The sequence below is a fragment of the Hakea prostrata genome, chromosome 4 (assembly GCF_041222555.1).
Source record: "Hakea prostrata isolate BN-2017 chromosome 4, UWA_Hpros_2, whole genome shotgun sequence".
In the NCBI taxonomy this organism is placed as follows: domain Eukaryota; kingdom Viridiplantae; phylum Streptophyta; class Magnoliopsida; order Proteales; family Proteaceae; genus Hakea; species Hakea prostrata.
In genome coordinates this window covers 14,193,287-14,212,772 of record NC_142603.1, presented here as the reverse complement: position 1 = coordinate 14,212,772, position 19,486 = coordinate 14,193,287, and the positions used below count along the sequence as shown (strand labels likewise).

Here is a 19,486-nt window from a genome sequence, read left to right as displayed (position 1 = left end):
GTCTATCATACACATATGAGAATAATGGGCTTTTTTATTTTTCAATACTGGACGGTAAGCCAAGATAGATCTCATGAGATGATACTTCTCTTATATTTATGGTTTGAGCTTCACTCACAATCACGACGAAGAAGTTTGGTGGCTTCTATTGATCTTGTCACAACATAGAATATAAATCATCCCCTTATCTTCTCTCAAAATAGAAGGTAAGACCTGTCTTTTCATATGAGAAAAGAGAGATGGACTCGTGATAGAACCCCCAAGCAGTTCATTCTCTCACCAACCAATATGTTATTATTCTTGACACACTTAAAATATAATAAAAATAAAAATAAAATAAAAAACCCCATCCAAAGGACCAAACCCCAAGCTGGGCGTTGGCTTAGATGGTTTTGCTTAGTTTGGGCCCAGCCTGGGCCCGCAGGAAATAGTGGTTTGGTCGGTTCTGGATTAGGCTTATCCTACAACTTCGGATTGAGAGGTCCACAGATAACCTTCTTTTTTAAATAAGTCAAACGTCAATCAGGGTGTTAATAAAACCCCATTGGTCCAAACCGGTCAAAACCCATTCTGCGCACGGTCCAACTTTGACCCAATTTTTCAACCTGGGATATGATTTTGAATTACAAAATAACTAGTCCTGACAAGGTAAAGCAATGCAAGGTAAAGTTTGGGTTTAGCCCTCAGGTCATCTCTGCCCGGCCTTGATTTAGTTAAATTAAAATTATGTACAGATTGAGTTTGAATTAATTACTTATAAGTATCTCACTAATCACCCCCGCCCCCCAAAAGAATAAGTTCAGTGTTGACAAAGACCAACACACTTCCTTCTTTCTTGTTGTAATTAAGAGTTGAGATCTCTCTCAATTTTCTCTAATCGACTCGTTAAAATTAATGTTGTCTCTAAACTAAGTTGTAGCGTTGGATGGGCTCTATGATACGGTTGGCACTTAATCCTGATGATGCTCAAAGAGTTCTTGCGATACCTGTACGCCACTTTCCAGGTGATGATGAATTAAGGGCAAGAGAGATCACATTCACCCAACATGCATGAAAAGCCTTCACATTTATATTTCTTCCAACAAAATCAATATTGTGGTTTATACACAATAAACACAAGCAGGTATTGAAGATTAAAAATAATAAAAATAATAAAAAAGAACTATCACAAAGCACCTTTGACGAACAAGGTTACAACACATTAAAAGAATTTCCCCCCCTCTAATTGTTGGAAAACAAGAAAGGGATTTAAAGGAAGAAAAAAAGAAAAAAAAAAACCAAACAACTGAAAATCTACCCTCTTGTGCCATATCTCCACCTGCAAGTGCCGATACTGTCTCTGCTTTTCTGTTCAACACTTCTGGCGTTCCCTGTGACTACTTTGGTTAACCAGCTGGAAACAACTATAGTTTACAAGATGCTCCTAATGGAGTGACCTTTTGCTTGGATCCTTGATAAGAAAGCAAAGTCTCATAATTCCAGATTTGCTAACCTCTCAGCCAAAAGACCACAAAAGCATGGTTCTCCCATCACCATCTTAAGGCATTTCCTATATCCATAAAAAAATATATAATAAGATTAGCTGAAAAAACTTGTACCAAGAATACTATGGATGATTTACAAGAAATTTGATCCAATCATGGCAGCTAGGAGACAGAAACAAGCCATAGGAAGTCAATTTTTGTAAATTCTGTAACTCGTTAACTTATTCTGCATTCTAGAAATAGCAACTGATTTTGGTAAACTTGTCCCTTCTGACTTTCAACATCTTGGCATCGAAGGTTACCAAGATAATGAGTTCTGATATAATTTATTAGACAAAAGAATGTTCCAAGGCTTAAGCCATAGAGAATTCCAAGCCTCAAGATGCTTACCTCCATTATATTCCTGCATTCCCTCCATGCCATAGAAGTCGTGTTGTGGTCAAAGCTGAGTTATACGAGGAACAAAAAGCTGGTAGTATAAAAAAATTTCACATCATATATGACAAAACCTGCTGACGAGGTCTTGGCCTCACAATTGTCTCATCGCTGTGCCTGATCCATTCTGAGAGTCTCCATGGCTTCTGCCACTTCCACTTGAACTGTAACAGCCATTGATGATGACTTCTCTTCCACCTCCAGAGCTTTCCAGATTGTCCAACAACTGCCAGCTTCTTCATCGATAGATGTCCAATTGGTACCATCTGAATTGCACCAAATAACTTCTTAGCCAAATTACAAGGCATATCCCAGTTCCCAACACAAGAAACGGCACATATTTAACAAACTAACCTTCCGTGACTGGTCTAAGAACGCTGCTGATTCTCTGACTGAACCATTAGCAATGCCTGCAGTATATTTGAGTTGCTTTGGTGCAGGTAATGACACTGGAGACAATGGCCCACTTATGTCATCAGCAAAGTGTTTCAATGTTCCATTTGAATTCACCTGTTCATTGCCAATCTATTATGAATAGTTAGATAATCGTGTACACAATAAAGTAAAAGAGTTAGAGAAAGTATGATGGTCCCATGATGATTTTATTTACAACCATTTGATAGTTGATAGAAGGTGATGTGTGCAACCTATTTTTTTTTTTTTTGGGGGAGGGGGAGAGCCGGGGGTGGTATTCACGTTAGATTTGTTTTTCTAACTTGCCAATTTTTTGATAAATTATACAGATTTTATTTACTCTTAAGACTGCAATTCATTTTCATACTCGGTACCAGTTTAAGTAGTTGGAATCCAATCTGCCAAACTCATTCTGCATTTTACTTCCATGTCCTTAAATAAACACCATTTTATTTACTACATCACAGAATGAGGGAGTATCCACTCCATCTGTACCGTATGATATTCATTTTTCCTCTAATTTAAGCCTAAGTATTCTTCTCTTTAAAAATAAATAGATAAATAAAAATATAAAAAAATCCCCCCCTCAAAGAGTGTCTTATTTCTTGCTTTTAGGATCCCATGCCCCCCTCATAATACTTTAGGTTCCCCAGGCTCCCAGCCCAGGAAAGAAAAAGACTTCTATCTGATTCTACACTTTTCAGGAAAGGTATACCCTCTAAAAGTAAAATACTCCCTCTCCTTGCCCCAGATGTTGACAATCCAAAAAGGAGAAAATGGATTGCATTGAAAATTATCTTCATTCTGAAATTGGTATTGATGGTTATTGCTCCATTGCAAGTGGTAGCCAACTATAACAATGGCAATTACACTTGCACTGAAACTTGGAGTAATAGTAAGCACAAGCACAAACTACAGTGATTGGGTTTGTCAGACAAGACTTGATTTCTCTTTCTTTTTTGGACGCTTTGATGTTGACCACTTCCTTCAATGTTATTTCATTCCTCAGGCTAACTTTTTGTTAGAATTATTTCACCATTTCATTGGTGAAACAACAAGGCAAAGAAGTTTTAATTTCTTAAATGAACTTGAAAGGAAAAGAAATGAGTCCCACACAGAAACTCACTGAAGCTGATGTGGCCAAGGAAATAGCAACAGCTTGCTCTCTCAGCTTGTGCTGCTTCTCAATTTCTTTTCTCCGTGCTTCACTCTGTCGTAGTAGACCTACAAGTTCATTTAGCTGCTCCTTCATCTCCTTGATTTCAATTTCTTTCTCCCATAATTGGCATCTATTCACCAAAAAGGGAAAAAAAATTAGCATCAGAATATAAGATGGCAATTACAAAATGTGGCTAGAATCAGTTAAGTATAAAGTTACCCATTGAACTTATAAACTACAACAGTAATACATATCAAAAAGCACCTTGCATCTGCTGCAGCATTGAAAATGTACTGAAGTATGCTCTTTGCATCTGCCATTGAGCGCAACTGGTTCCAACGTCCACGGCCAGTAAAGGCACGCTCCCGCTCTTCTGCTTCTGAAAGTTGTGATGCCATTGCCACCAGTGTGTTTGATGAAATGCTCAGCATGCTTTCAAGGGCTGCTATCCTTCCCATTCTTGCATTTGGTGTCATGGTGAACATTCTGAAAAAAAGAAGCAATGGACAGCCACTAAATCAAAGCAACCCAATATGCTATACTCTAGAGGCTTTATTGTATTTTCTCCATCTTGTTCCATATAACAGAAATATAATAAGAGAGAGGGAGGACATCTGAAGTTTGTATAAAAGATGAATTTGCACAAGTACATACCTATAACCATTCTTTCCACCTGGGGGACTAAGCCCCCTTGCAGCACACTCATCCACTTGCTTCAGTACAGCAAGCTCTTCTGCCAGGGCAGCACGTCTGGAAAGTATATGAATAAACTCAATTAAGATACTCAAACCATGCCATGCAAAGCGATCCAAAATTGGAGTTTATTGCTCAAAATTGATTGGAGTACATACACTTGGCTTTGCTTCTCATACTCCATACGGACTTCATGCACATTGACCATGACTTCAAGCTCATGATCAAGCCAACGTTGTAGCGATTTTTCATTGCTCTGAAAGACAAGTTAGTTACTAAAGCTTCTCAGGATAAAAGAGCAGCACACATGACACAACTATGAAATACAAAACTGTTAGATATAGAAAAACTACCTGGCTACTTGGCACATGTCCATTTGAGGTAACTGGAAAAGGCAGCAAATGATAAGGAACCCTGAATAGAATATGAAAAGATTATAGTTGAAAGAAAATACTTACTTGAATTGTCACGTGCTGAAGACTTTCGTGCTTCCAGCAACTCTTTCAGCCTCTTGGTGGCCATTGCAGCCTCTTCTGTCTTCCTCTGGAGAACCTATGAAAAAGCACGGAGTTCTTTCTCAAGTTTACTAGTAAGGGGTTTAGTTGAACCATAGCCCTAGTATAGAAAAACCAGGTTGGAAACTTGGAATTACAAATTTCAATTTCAGGGGAGGCTTAATTTGAAATGCCATGCTTGGTAATGAACAACAGATTGGAAACACAAGCCAATGTCAGATGTTTTCCTCAACATTAGGAAGAATGGGTGAAACAGTACTAACCATTTTCTGGCGTTGGTTTAGTGCTTGCAGTTTATGCCGTTCATATTCGTTTCTCCTTCCCTCCTTCCGTAACTGTCGAGCAATTACATATTCAATAATACAAGAGAAGTCATTGATGTAGAAGAACAGAAGAAGTAAAAACAGAAAGTATCTACTATGGCAGAAAATGATCATAATCTCTTGTCATCCATCCACAATACCTCCTGTAACTACCAACAATATAACTCTAACAGCATAGTCATAATTCAACCGTAAAACTTGACACAGTACCCCCAAAACTGAATGAAACTATTGCATCTTTTTAAAAAAAATAAAGTTGAGAGATCTGGTATTTCCAAGTATGCATGAAAAATAACTTTTGCAGTCGATTAGGCAACAGCTAGAAAGTAGTATGATATGATCAAATAAGGTAAAAGTAGGAGCATTTCAAACAATAACCTACTGCTAAAGTTACTTTTAAATTCTATTTACAGTGACAGCATTTAGGAAGAACAAATGCCAGATTACTAAACAGTAGCATCCAGGTGCTTGGCAAGCAAAGAGATGTCAAGCCCTAGGTAGAAAATATGGCATAATATTTCAGGCACCTACTCAACTACATGCATGTGTAAGTAGTATTATATGATAAAAAAAGGCAATAGCATGCGCATTTTAAGCAATCAACTACTGCTAAGGTTACTGTTAAATCCTTTTTACAATGACAGCATTTAAAAAGAACAAATGCCAGATTGCTAAGCAGTAGCATCAAGGAGCTTGGCAAGCAAAGAGATTTCAAGCACCAGGCAAAGCTGGCCTCAAAACATGGCTTGATTTTTCAGCACCTACTCAACTACATACATGTTTAAGTGCAATTAAGCTGACAGGAAAATAGGGAGAGCAAAAGACATGATGCCATCAAAAAGAGGGTAGTTGTACAGATTCATTCGTCCCTCTCAAAGGAACCAGATCCCTTTCCCACAAATACTCTTCCCAGTTGCCCCCAACCCCTTGACCTAGCAATAAATTGTCAGCACATGCTATTAATCAGAGAGGACAACCCTGAAATGTATAATAAAAGATGTATTAAGCCATACCTGCAACAGTTCCTTCTCACGAGAGGCCTTCCACTGTCGAAATTGTTCGGCCTCTTGCTTTATCTTATGCTGCAGTTGAACCTACAATTTTAGTGACAAAAATAATGTCAGAAACAAATGGCAGCAAATATTCTAAAATCACATGACAGATAACAGTTTGAAAGGAAGGTGCCAAAGACAAAATCAGATCACACCTTCTGTGCCTTAATAAACTGTATTTCATCTTGCAATCGCTTTGCTGCTTCATCACTTCTTTGTTTTTGCTTTAAAAGTTGAACTTGACTTTCTTGCTTCTTTTTAAGGTCCAGAATCTGAAGTAGTAAAATATGAAAAAAATTGTAAAACTATTATAAAATAAGGAAAAGGCATTGCACCACCAGCAAATGCAAACTGCATTTCTCATCCCCCCTTTAAAAATGAACTAACTATCCCTCCTGTATGATGCCCCATCCAGTGCCCTAATCATTGCCACCTAGTAGCTTACTGCTCATGATCTGTGCTGATTGAACTCTCTGTCCCTCCTGTATGATACCCCATCCCATGTCTCATTCACTGTCAACCAGTAGCTTACTGCTCATAATCATGTGCCTATTGCAAAATTATAACAAGATGCCATAGCATTTCAACATCTAAGAGAATCCATTCTCTGACCTGTGTTTCAAGGGCCTTCAATTTTTGGGTATGAGCATCTTGCAGTTTCTGTGCTTGCCCATCTGAAGTAGCAGCGAGGCTTTCAACTTCAGCTAACAAATGATCCCTTTCTTGCTGTATTTTATGACAAGTACACAAATCAACTTCAGAGTACAAAATTGAAGTCATGAAAAGTAATAAAAAAGAATGGAAGCATTTTCTTAACCTGCACAGCTCTTTTCTCATCCTCAAGTTCCATTATTTTCTTCCCAAAATGCTGTTTTAGTGCTGCAGTGTCAACTCCACCAAACATCTTCATCTCCGACTGCAGAGTTTAAAAACATAAAGTAAAAACACCAACAGATATTAACAGAAGGGTAAAAATAATAACAAGTTCTTCGGTCTTCAGTCTTATCAAATTAGCAATCCCTCCCAAAGTACAGAAAAAGGAACAAAAGAAGAATAATTATATCTAAACTAAACATGGATGAAATAAAAAAAATTGCAGCAACAGGACACTGTACAATGACAGAAAAATCTATTACGCTCATTATGGACATGTGACAGATAGTCTGCAATCAGTGCACGGTGCACCTAAAAACTACAGGCCATGATCCCTATTTATGTATGGCCCAGCAATAGTAATTCAAGTTTCTCCCCTTACAGTTTCTTTCTCCCATAATTTTGCAGCCCCTGATAATATTTTATGAGAAGACAGTCACTTCCAACAGTCTGTTGCACTTAAAACCAGATAGAGAAATCCAGATGAGCGTCCTTTTTTTTTTTTTTTTTTTTTTGAGGGTTGGGGAAAGAAGGGGAGGGTGAACAAAGTTATTATTCCCCATTTTTGTAATGTTCAATTCGATAGATAATGTATAAGTGCATACTCAAGCATCATGTTAAGAATAGAAAAAATTATGATTTTTTAGGGCACTAAATGAGGTTCACTAGGGCTCCTGAAAATAAAGATGTAAAATGCACTTTTCGAAGCGTGAAAAAACATGCCTCTTTCTGTTCCAAACGTTTATTTAGCTCATTCAACTCTTTGTCCATGTTATTTTGCAGAAGTGTATGATGCTCCCACTCTTTTGCAACTTCTTCATCAATTTCCTTGGAATTGTCACCTGCTGGCAGCTGCACCGTCAATATGAAGGCAGAAACAGACAAACCAAGAATCCTATTTGAATAAGCTTCAAATGGGAAACAGAAACAGTAAATAACTAATGAAGTTCCAATTAAAAAAAAAAAAGGATAACTTGAAAAAGTCAGTCCTCCTATGCATTTCATTAGAGCTAAATACTAAGAGATAAAGAAGATGGACTCAAACCAAGAAAAGAAAGTTACCTATTATCAACTCACTCATTTGATAATCAGAGGACTCCATATTCTGCAAACCCCTCTTTAGCCCTTCGCTTTTCGAAGAAAATGTTTCTGTATCCTGGTTATATAAAGACTAGATTAGGATTTATATACTGACTTTATTTGATACAATTACGTCCACTCTTGAGTGGAAAATAATCAAGAGACAAATATGTCTAAGCGTCAATGAACCAAGAAGAAAGATACAAGAAAAACTCCAGCTGAAAAGTGAGAACACAATGATGGTTATGATCAAACAGAACGGGGGATGAGGTTGGGGAGCCAAAAAAGCATTCATCAACATACTTGAAAATCTGCTTCGCGTTGCTCTGTAATACCACATTTACTGCGGTATTCATGAAGCTGCCTAGAAAGATCCTCATTAGCACCCTCGAGCCAAGCAATCCTTTCTTTGAGAACCTAGACAAGCAAATGTTGACAACTTGATAAATCCTCCCACGATATGAACAAAGAGAATCTGAGAGAAGGGGTTGAGTTGATGAACACTTAAATAGGATCAGATGAAATAGAGTTTTACAGAGCTTAAATACCTGGACTTCATCAGACGGAGCTCCTCCTCCACGTGCACAGAGTAGCTCAGCCTGCAGATATTCCAGTTGTTGTCTCATCCTTTGCAGCTCACCAGAAACTGGATCTCTGTTAACCTGTAACATGTACTGACGAAGTAAGAAAAAACTTTCATGCACCGACAAAGTAAGAAAAAACTTTAGGTCATGCAAATGTCAGCTTTTAAAAGCATATGTAAAGATTTTCATACCAGTGGCAGAACAATTAAAAGATAAAGTAAAACTATGAACAATTAAAAGATAGAGTAAAACTGTTTGTTAACTATTACTGTAGTAAGAAACTTACAATAGGCTTATTCTGAATATTGCGAGCACGATTAGCATATTTGAGAGTGTTAAGAGTTTCTTCCGCATTAATGTCAGCAGGACTGATACAGGCTGAAAAAAACAAATTTTCTAAAGGTTTAGGCAAGCATGAAACAGAAGTCAACTTTAAGGATAAAACAGAGCATACAATCAACCATTACCTTCAAGCATCAGGAAACATTGTGTCATCACACACATTAAGACTGAAACTATTTCCTATATTAAAGGGTAACATACAAAAGAAAATAATAACCGAAAGAAACATTGGAATGCAAATACAAGTAGACAGACAGGCCTGTTTTTAGCATTAGAGATGTTAAACATTTCTGCAAAGCATATTCATCTTCCTCTTTTATCTTTTTTTTTTGGGATACATTTGATCTTACTACACTAAAAGAGAATATTATAAAGATGAATCTTTTAATTACAATAAGAATCTAGATGAAGATACATGGGGAAGGGGATGTTCCATGTCTAATTGCACTAACATAAAGCAATACGATATTTGTACAGAAACAAGTCTAGGTGTATTTTCTTAGCATTGCAACTGGCATGGACTTAGAGTGCTCTTCTCAACTCTTTTAGGCATGACAACCATAAAAAAAAATATCGAACAAGAAACAAAGGATAAAATCAATGCAACAATATGCGGAAAAGGATTCTGCCAATTACGTAGTAATAGTTTTTCACTTCTAAGGCTGTTAGGATGTGTACCTTATTTTAGTAACATATAACAGCATTTCTGATAATCAGTGTTAGTAATTAGTATTGCCATAATGTCAACCTGGGTACCGTTAAAATATGTAGAAGTTATACTCTCTTCAACATAATCTAACTGGAAACAGAAGGTTTCATCCTCTTTTATTGTCCACTGAACTGAGATTTTTCATCCTTGAGTTTGTTTAGAGAGTTTCCTCCCAGTTTTTCCTGGGTAGAGGAACTAAGTATGCAGTTCTTGCTTTTCAGCCACTTATTTTCTTTCTTTTGTTTAAAGGACACCTCAAAATAGATGGTACTATTTCATGGCAACAACTCCAGAATAGTGGCAAAGCTTCTCATTTTTTACCTAAGGTGTATGTTGCATAAAGTAGAAGCACTGAGCACCACACACAATCTTCTACATCAAGAGATATATCTTCTTTCTTTGTTTGTTTTCTTTTCTTCTTCTTCTTCTTCTTCTTCTTCTTCTTCTTCTTCTTTTCCTCTCTTTTTTTGAAGATCTCAATCTCATTGAAAACTGTTTTCAAGATACATCCCAAAGCACTTTTATTTGCTATTATATATATATATATATATAGGAAATCATTTACGCCAATGCAAAGAAAACCCCCTACCGCGGGGGAGGGACTGTCAATGGCTTTGACAGTCTCTCAAGGAAGACCATGCATGAACATATCTGAAATATTACAGTTGGTACTGCCAGTAATAACAAAAATGATTCAGGACAAAGTGCAATAATACCTATCATTACAGTTCTGCTGTTACCACCGAGTGAATCCTGCCATAGACAATTATGTGAACTTAGATACTTCCAGATAAAAGAAATCACTAAGGGGGCAAAACATGCCTTCTTCTCAATAAAAATAGGGGGAGGGGCGTGTTGGAGGGGGATGCTAATGGTAGAATGAGGGTAAAAATGAAAAAATAAATAAAGAAAGAAAAGCAAAGACAGTACAAGTGATACACAGAAAAGACTTCCTTGACAGGAAAATGAATTCCCATCCCCCATTAACTCTTGAAAGTTAGAAGGAAAAAACAATTAAAAAATGTCCTCACCCTCAGAATCATTGCAGAAGGGCTAGTTACATGATTATTTATACCGTAAAGTTGTGAATAACTATTTAAACCTTAAAAATCAGGTCAAACCTGCAGAAGCCGAGTAAGTTTACTGTCCCGATAAGGTACATGCGAGCTCTCTTTCCTCTTTTTCTCATCTCCAAGGGCACTAATGACATTGCCAAGTGCAAGAAGCCCCTTGTTAATGTGGACTCCTGTTTGACGGAAAGAAGAAAGAACATGAGATTACTTTGATACCTGAAGGTAATATGTTAAGAGTGTTATATAAACATGCAGTTTACCTACCTTCCTTAAAACGAAGTCCATCAGAACCCGTCCTCTTAGCACGCTCTGATCCAGCAAGATCTACCAAATGGAGCTTCGCACATAGATATTCTTCACTCATATCTTCATTTAGGCCGTTATTGCTTTGGAAACCTGAATTTACTTTACGCATCTGCTCCATAGTGATTGTAAAGATGGCATGCGAACGGCTTTTGTAAAGATAGGAACATAAAAGAAATTCATCTCAAGTCAGGGTAGCTGCTGAAGAATATATTTCAGAAAATATATATAATAGCATGCCATCAACTTCATAATCAAGGAGCCAGACCTCACTCGGGGGGAAAAGAGGGAGGGGGGGAAGGGGGAGTTCCCATTCAGCAAAAATTGCATGATTTAAATGCATGAATGCTTAGAGTAGGAAGATTGAGATAAACTGCTTCAACAGCCTAATGGAGAAAGAATGAAGAAGTTCCAAAACCAGAATTAACAAATGTCAATCAAAAAAAATTTGCTCAAATATTAATACACCTTGCTTTCTCTGAGATGATCCAAGATAATTTCACCTTCCACCGGAATTTATACATAATTTAGGTGCTTCTTAATTTCTCATAACAAATCCTGTTTCATAAATGAGTTAAAAAGAGGCCATCCATGATCTGAGGGAAGGGCCCTTATATCGTGGTATCTCAAGTTCTCAACCATGAAACTACCTTATTTATTCATCCAAAAAGAAGTCTCCCTCATATTCAATTGAAAATAAGCAAAAATGGATCTGTCATTTAGTTACACATATTTTTGCTAATTTAATTGCTCTCATTAATCACAAAGAAGAAAAAAAATATATCACACGATAAAATGGTTCAAAATGCAAGTGCACCTCAATTCAAGCCTTCTGCCCTGAAAATATTACCAAGATGAGGAATTCAAGTTGTTGGATGAAGCATGACTCAAAAGGAGAGTGAAATCCTCAATACAGGAAATGGATAGAGAAGATATTTAAGTAGACAATAAGGGATCATAACCAACACATCTTAAAGAGAGACATAAGCAACCTTGAACCAATATGGTATCTTACATTTGGAGTTCATGAATGAAAACACAGAAAAAAGTAAGCTTCACAAATTCTCATTTAAGAAAATAAATAGCAGATAAATTTTGCTCTGTTATGAAAGGGAAAAATTATAAAAATAAATTAAACTAAAAATAAAAGGTTAAGGTATTAACCTGGACTGGTTGTTCATGTTTGTACTCCCCGTTGCCCTGTTCAATGATCCTTGTTCCAAGCAAGCAGCCATTTCTTTTAGTGAACTAACTGCAACTTCAGTTGATCCAGCTAGTGTTATAACTCCATTTGACGATTCACGTATTTGTATTGGTGGTTTCCCTGGGACTGCTACTTTTGCTGCATGTCCATTAACTGTATCTGGTTTTCCAGCAGAGGTTGCATCCAACAAGTCTCGTACTTCTTCTTTTAAAATCTTCACATCCAAAACTTCTGGTTACATATTGGAATAAGGAAAAGCATGGTACATAATCATGGAAAGACTTTCTAGGTTTAGGGACACATTTGCACAATTTAGTAAAAGAAATGTTTAATCTGTGGTGATAGGGAGAAGAAATTCAGAAATCAAAACCTCTAAAATCATGAGATCCTGCAACATTTGAGCTTGCAAGTACAAAAATAGAAGCACTTCCTGATAAAACATGACTGAGTAACATCTCATTCTTCTACTTACCCTGAGGACAGTTGTGGGCACCAAAAAACATACAATAGAATCTTCCTGTCATCAACCTCTACAAGGTGAGAACAGACCAGGCTAACCTTGGAAAAGTCTGGTGTACAATTAGTTTAGAGTCAAAGTCGACCCAAATTTGGCGTTTGATTCTCAGCAAAGTATAAATGCTTCCATATAATCTTTCCCAACCCCCCCTTCCCCCCCATTCCCACCCCAAAGAAAAAAGAAAGAAGGGGATACCCAAAGCATAACTAGTGCTTGTTACACTTTTACTAGGTAGGACCATATTTTCATGACCATCTGAATACTGGTCTGAAATTTAGTTTGCTCTCTATTCAGGCCTGATTTACTACACCCTGCACTACTACCTTGTAGGTGCTTTCCATAGTTATTTGTTGCTGAACCTAGAAACTCATTCATTTCATATTGGATGCATAAATTTGCCTTGTCTACTGGATTTTCATAAAAGATCTGGCTCCTCTCCTCATTCATGCCGATATTTTTTGTTTACTGCTTTGTAGGTAATAAGCCTGTCCATTATCAACTCAATCTGAAATTATTATTTTTTGGGGGGCCTTCCAGCCAGTTAGGGAACTAAATAAATAAAACAAAGTAGTAAACAAAAGGAACAGACATATGGCCATGTCATATGTGCAAATCATTATAAATATATGACAGTAGTAAGACTGTAAGAGTACTAATTACGAACAATAAAAATGGCAAAGTTGATCCCGTTGATGCAGTCACAAGAAAATCAAACAGTTGGGCAACCAAGTATGCAGTTAGTAGTGGTGAATCACATGATATATACCTTTCCTCCCTTTCTTGAAACTGGACTAAGACATGCCAACAGAGGCACGGTGCAGTATCAACAAGTGGAAAGCATACCCTATAACTTCTCTTCCGATTCCCTCCACCCCAACCACACCCAAAAATAAAAAAAATATAAAAAAAATGAGGAGAAGCATAACACTTGGCCTCAAATATGGATCCAGATACTGCATGATGGTTCTCGCCAATGATATCTTGTTTCATATACATTAACAATTCAATGATGATTTGGCACACTAGCTGACTAGAGAACTGTACCTCCTTGATTAAAATTCAAAGCAAAAAGAACTAGTTGCACCTAAAAAGTAGGCATTAGCTAAGGAAACATCTATTCACTTTAAGTAAGGATTCAAAGAGAAAAGAAGTAAATGAACCTCAATGAAGGAGACATGCAATTGAAATTCAGTCTGATGCTTCAAACTTCCAATCTTGCTGAATAGAGCATTCATAACTTGAGGTATCAGTCCTGTTTGGCAACCATCTCTAAAGCCAGTTCCCATGGTATATGTTTTCCCAGAACCTGTCTGCAACACATTAAGATATCTAAAAAACATTAAGAATGATTTCCAACCCTGCCCGCCCCCTCCCTCCACCCCTACCAAAAAAAAAAAAGAGGTCCATGAGGAAGCCCGGGGGGGGGGGTGAAGGAGGGGAATAGAACACCTCATTCATTTTCAGAAGGAAACTGGATGACCTTACCTGACCATAGGCAAGAACAGTGGCATTATATCCTTGGAACAAACCATCAACAAGTGGAACAACACATTCCTCAAACATTGCAGATGATGGAGTACCACAACTTCCATAGACATGATCAAAAGTAAACGAATGCGTACCAATTTGTACCTGCACCAGTGTCACAACCACCAGCAAATATTCAATGATTATAACATATCCATGTGCATTCTGAAAGCACAACAAAGGCAATAAAATGTTGGAAGTGAAGATTAGTTTAATAAACTTTTACCAAAAACAGATAATTATTGAAGTTGCTTGTATCAGAGATTAACATGTTGCCCACCCCCCCTCCCCCAACCTAACCACCTCGGAAAATAAAGAGGCCGTGGAACTTCTTAACTAAGATTACTCACATTCCATATTTCTCTAACATGCACATGATTTGTGGGACTTTTTTCTGTTTGTCGCCACCAGAATTTGTAAAGTAAAATCCATTTCTACCTGTCATCAATATTAGATGCTAAATCTTCTCAATACATCTGGATTTTCAGATACAACACGGATGCAGCCTTTAAGTCTCCATGTATCTCTCTTATGAGAGATTTACCCATAGATCAAGGTATCACCAGAATACAAATATTAAACCTCAAATACAATGTCAATTTAGACACAAACTCCACCCAGCTCCACCCCTAACTTTCCAGTGTACATTTTAAGGCACAGACCAGGTCTAGTCATGCATAAATTAAAATGTCTAAAGGACTTCTAATCAAGTGCATAGCTTCTCTAATGACTGTTCCAAGGAAGGCAAATCCTAACAGTACAAAAAATAGTTAGGGAACGAAACCAGCAGAGATAATTTTTATTATGGGGTAAAGGAAATTTCAGTGGAAACTCCTTCAAGGCTCATTAGAGACTCCCACGAGTTCTGGAGGAAGTTGAAGCCCTGAAATGCAGATTTTTTTCCTAGGTGTCAAGGGGTCGAGAAATTGGGTACATTTTCGTTTTTAATGCATATACTGACCTAAAAGTCCCTGAATTACACTAGTGCAGCTAAAACCTTATAACTAATGTTGGCCTCTCTTGTATCCTAGGAGACTAGTCGCTGTAAACTTCTTGCACATAGTGGTGGACTGGTGGGGGCAAATTAAGTCTTAAGAAAAGCGGTGCCATAATGTGACAGCATGCCAACATCCAGTCAACATTGTGCTATTTCAAGTTTTCTTTCTACGTACATGAGGAGTAATAACAGAATTAAGGCTTCATCCAACCAAACTAAGAAGAAGGCTTAAATGATACGAGTTGTTCTTTATGTTTATTTCTCTTTACTGCTCAGCAGCAGAGGTTGAAATGGTTAGGTCCACCAAAACACAATGGCAAACTGAAATTTCCACTTGTAAAATTTTTCCTAGATCCGAATGTAATAAGAGTAATCATCATGTCATTTTCCAAGAGATCTACTTGGCAAAACAATTTGTTCAAAGATAGTATGAGGGAAGTCCCAAATAATAGCTGAAGGAACTCTAACATAACTTGTACACCCTTTCACTAACCCAAGCCCAACCAGGTAAAAGTAACGAGTAACAAAGAGAACCCAGAAATTCATTCCTTATGGATCAGGACAGGCTTTTTATTGCTAAGGATATGCAGTCAAGTTTGAGTGTATATTTCTGCGATGTCAAAGCTGAATGCTCCCCCCCCCCCCTTCTCTTTTACTACCTAACTATTTTTGTATGATGTTGTTTTTGATATGCGCACTCAAGATTGATAACCTAAGCAAATGTTGAAAATCGACAGGAACAGCTGGTGATGATAAATACAGATGAAAATGATGCAGATACAGAGCGCAGAGAATTTGTATCTCAATCTAGCCACATTTATGCACGTGGCCTGGAAGGATGATGATATTAGTGGTGGAAAACCCAAAGAAATATGGATATAAACCTTTATCTTTTCTGCAGGCAGAAAATGAACAATATATTTGGGGAAGAATGCTACGGTGTCAACACTAGAAAACTTATAAACACAAGAATTGAACCCAAGTATCAATCAAAGAATGGCTCCAAGTATCATGTTTGATTAGATATTTTCTTTATTAATGTTATGGATCACAATTGAATTGATTGAAAATTTGAGGTTTTGGGCTAATCCCTCTTCTTAGCAACAAACTGGCTATTTACTAGTCAGAATTGATTCAGTGGCTTGTTATGTCAAAAGTGAAAACTTGAGTTTACAAGTATCCAATTTAACTTTAAGAAGAATAAGAATTGAGGATCACAGAACATAAGAATTGATATTTTTCTAGCCCTTAAAGTCAGAATCCCGAACCTGTGAAAAGCAAATTACAATATCATGCAGGCAAAGCAACGGATATTATTAAAATTAAAAACAAATAAAAAGAATTGAATTTTTTTTATTTTTTTTATTTTATGGGTTTCTCTTAATTTTAACATCCATGACACTACAAAGTGAAGGCCGGAACAAACGTGGATTCCACCCGTAAGTCAAAATGCAAAAACAGAAAAGTTTGTTTGCAGGGTTCCAATCATGAGCAGAAGAGGGAAGATGTTGGAATAAAAGCATGTATTGCACTGCTAAAAGCAAGAAGCAATTAGCATTTAAACAGTGCAGTGCAGAGCAACAAGAAACCGAGGGAATACTGGGACATTAACCCCGTAGAAATATAAAGGTCAGTGACATCTTAGTAGAGAAACGTGAATCCAAACCACTTAAATAATCCCAGAGAAAATATTGAAAGAAATCGGCTAATCCAAAACGGGGGGGGGAAAAACTATGTCCAAGGAACTATTCAAAAATCTTCCCCAACAAATAAAAGAATTATTCGACAGAATAGACCGATGCAATTTATTAACTTCTGTGAAGTCACAAAGAAGCAACCCTGAACTCAAAGCAAGTTACCAAGGATTCGGTAGAACAAAGGGAAATAGGGTCTACCAAAGGAGAAATACAGGAACTTCGGTTCAGTGTAGCCGGATAATCAAACGACACCCAAGGTTTGACGAGAGAGGTGAGCCAATTGAAGCCCAAACGTTCGATTTCCCAAGCAGGGGAAAAACAAAAGAAAAGGACCAGAAAAGAAGGAGGAAAAAAACTATTTTCTAACGGTCCTTAAGACAACTGCGGTGGTCGGCTTCTCACGAAAAAAAAAAGTAATCTCACGATGCAAGAAAGGAACCGACCAAAATTTCAGTAATCAAACTGCAACTAAGCACAGATCCAGATCCCTGCAAAAAGGTTCTCAGTGGAGAAGTAGAGAAATGTAAGCATGAATCCCGGAGTACTTGAAACAATTCAAGACTGATAACTTCATTTCACACCCTGAAGATAGAGTCTCTGACTCTCAGCCACACTGACACTCAGTCTACCTACACAGTTGAGAATAGGGAATATATAAGTACCTGGGGCTTCCCGGGAACAACAGTGACACAATCTTTGCATCCTTGAAGCTTTTCATCGCCGATAAGCGGACGAATGTGAACAGCAACCTTTACACAGCAATCCTCAGAGCCTTCCAAAGGTAGCATGGTGAGAGACAGAGAGAAAGAGACAATGGAGACTGGAGAGAGAAGTAGAGAAATTGAGCAAAAGGGGAATAGGTTCTACCAGAAAACCACTCTCATTGTTCGTATACTAGAGATGTAAATTAAGAAAATGACTCAGCAACAGATGCACAGAAAGAGAGGATTTTGAGAAGCGCGACAGAGAGAGAAAGAGAGAGAAACAGGTGACTATAGCAGGGAAGGGAAGACAACAACAACCACTATCATTTTCCTTGCTCTTCACTGCATTACTTTGGTGCGCTCTGCTGGTGTAGCTGATACTGCTAACGGGTATGTAAACCTTATTACCTATACTACATTAACTTTTTGTTCACTCTTTCCCAAATTACCCCTCACCAATCACTGAAGCATTGAAGTCCAATTCAAGTCTTGAATCAAAGCTTAATTCCCGTTTGTACTCTCTGAATACCAACAAACCTCCTTCTACCTGGTTCTACCCTACTTTACTTAATATCAACTAACTACCATTTACTCATTTAGGCATTCACCGTCCTTCACCAAACCAAACCCATCCCCCACCGACCCGCCGCCCGTCCTCTTGCAATCCAGACCCGACCCGATAAAGGGAATCCATAAATACTATACAAGCTGGCAGGGAGGTTAACTTTGGCCGAAAGTTGTGGGTTGCCAGGTGTCTTCTCCGTAAGTTTTTCCTTTTTTTTATTTTCTGGAATTTACGAGCTGGGATGAGGAGGAAAAGAAGGAAGTCTACGCTAAGCGGAAGTGTAGAGTATAAAAAAAAAGGAGCACGTGGTCGAGGAATCTTGGACGATACGAGGCTAGTTATATAGTCTTATAGTTATAGAGAGACAGAGAGGAATTGATTAAAGGCACGAGGTCGGTGATGATGGTGATGATGATGTCATGAGTCATGCATTCATGTCCCATGTCCTATGGTACCTGCTTTCCCAATTCCCACCTTCTCTCTACTTTTCAGTTTTTTCGTTATTTGTCAGAGGTGAAGAGGGAGCAGATTTGATTGGTTCTCGCAATGTTAGTTCAGAATACGGTGTCGCTTTAGCTTTTTTTTTTTTATATTTTTTAATAAATAAAATTAGGTATTGGATTTGGAAGGAAGATGGTAAAAAGCCCAAGTGGCCCAGCCAGCCCAAGGTCCCCATGGCCAATGCTTTGGAGTGGAGTGAGTTCCCCAGTCTCAATCTGAGGTGGGGGAGGGAAGGGGGACCCACCATAACCAACAGCCAATGCTGCTCCTGCCTTGATGGGTTCCACCTCACATGCTCACTTCTCCCGCCTTCAGCCCCCTCTACACAAGTGGGGCCCACTCGCATCCTTTTTATTAGTGGGCCCCACACCTTCCCTCATGTTACAGTTACACTGAGAAACACGCACAAGACTCTAGAGCGAGCAGGAGATAGAGAGAGAAGGAACAAAGCATGAGCATGTGTGAGGTTGTGGAAGTCGCTCAAGACAGGTAAGCCACATCTAGTGGTGGTTATCTGTCCAAGTAATCTTTTTTTTTTTTTGGCAAGTACGGAAAAATCTGTAAAGTCACCTCTCTGTCTCGGGTATATATTTTTAGGATTTTTATGAATGATGCCCATATGCCGTAAATTCGTCCTTAACTTCGATTGCTTCTTGTCTCTTTCTTAATGTTTTATTCTATCGTCTCTGCCTTGATGCAACGTCATAAGCAATTTATGGGTGTGGACGGATCGGA

At 37.9% G+C, this 19,486-nt stretch overlaps 1 protein-coding gene across 6 annotated transcripts; it reads right to left on the bottom strand.

Annotated features, from left to right (window-relative positions):
• Positions 1 to 813: 813 nt before the first annotated feature.
• On the bottom strand, positions 814 to 18,077 carry LOC149018090 (kinesin-like protein KIN-4A). 6 transcript variants are annotated; one of them, XM_089152415.1, is made up of 26 exons: positions 17,644 to 18,077; positions 14,246 to 14,392; positions 13,921 to 14,070; positions 12,204 to 12,457; positions 11,001 to 11,188; positions 10,785 to 10,909; positions 10,380 to 10,416; positions 8,899 to 8,990; positions 8,577 to 8,690; positions 8,332 to 8,445; positions 8,011 to 8,104; positions 7,672 to 7,793; positions 6,893 to 6,991; positions 6,688 to 6,801; positions 6,231 to 6,347; positions 6,037 to 6,117; positions 4,964 to 5,035; positions 4,644 to 4,737; positions 4,539 to 4,570; positions 4,344 to 4,441; positions 4,147 to 4,242; positions 3,757 to 3,978; positions 3,460 to 3,622; positions 2,274 to 2,444; positions 1,875 to 2,185; positions 814 to 1,549 (listed from the first exon to the last, which is right to left on the bottom strand). In XM_089152415.1, exons 1-25 carry the CDS (start codon positions 17,767 to 17,769, stop codon positions 1,973 to 1,975), a joined length of 3,135 nt encoding a protein of 1,044 aa, XP_089008541.1. In that variant the 5' UTR covers positions 17,770 to 18,077; the 3' UTR covers positions 814 to 1,549; positions 1,875 to 1,972. The 6 variants fall into 6 exon arrangements, with proteins under 6 accessions (XP_089008541.1, XP_089008544.1, XP_089008547.1 ...); XM_089152418.1 differs by having other exon boundaries at positions 2,274 to 2,429; XM_089152421.1 differs by having other exon boundaries at positions 2,274 to 2,429; positions 7,672 to 7,790.
• Positions 18,078 to 19,486: the final 1,409 nt, after the last annotated feature.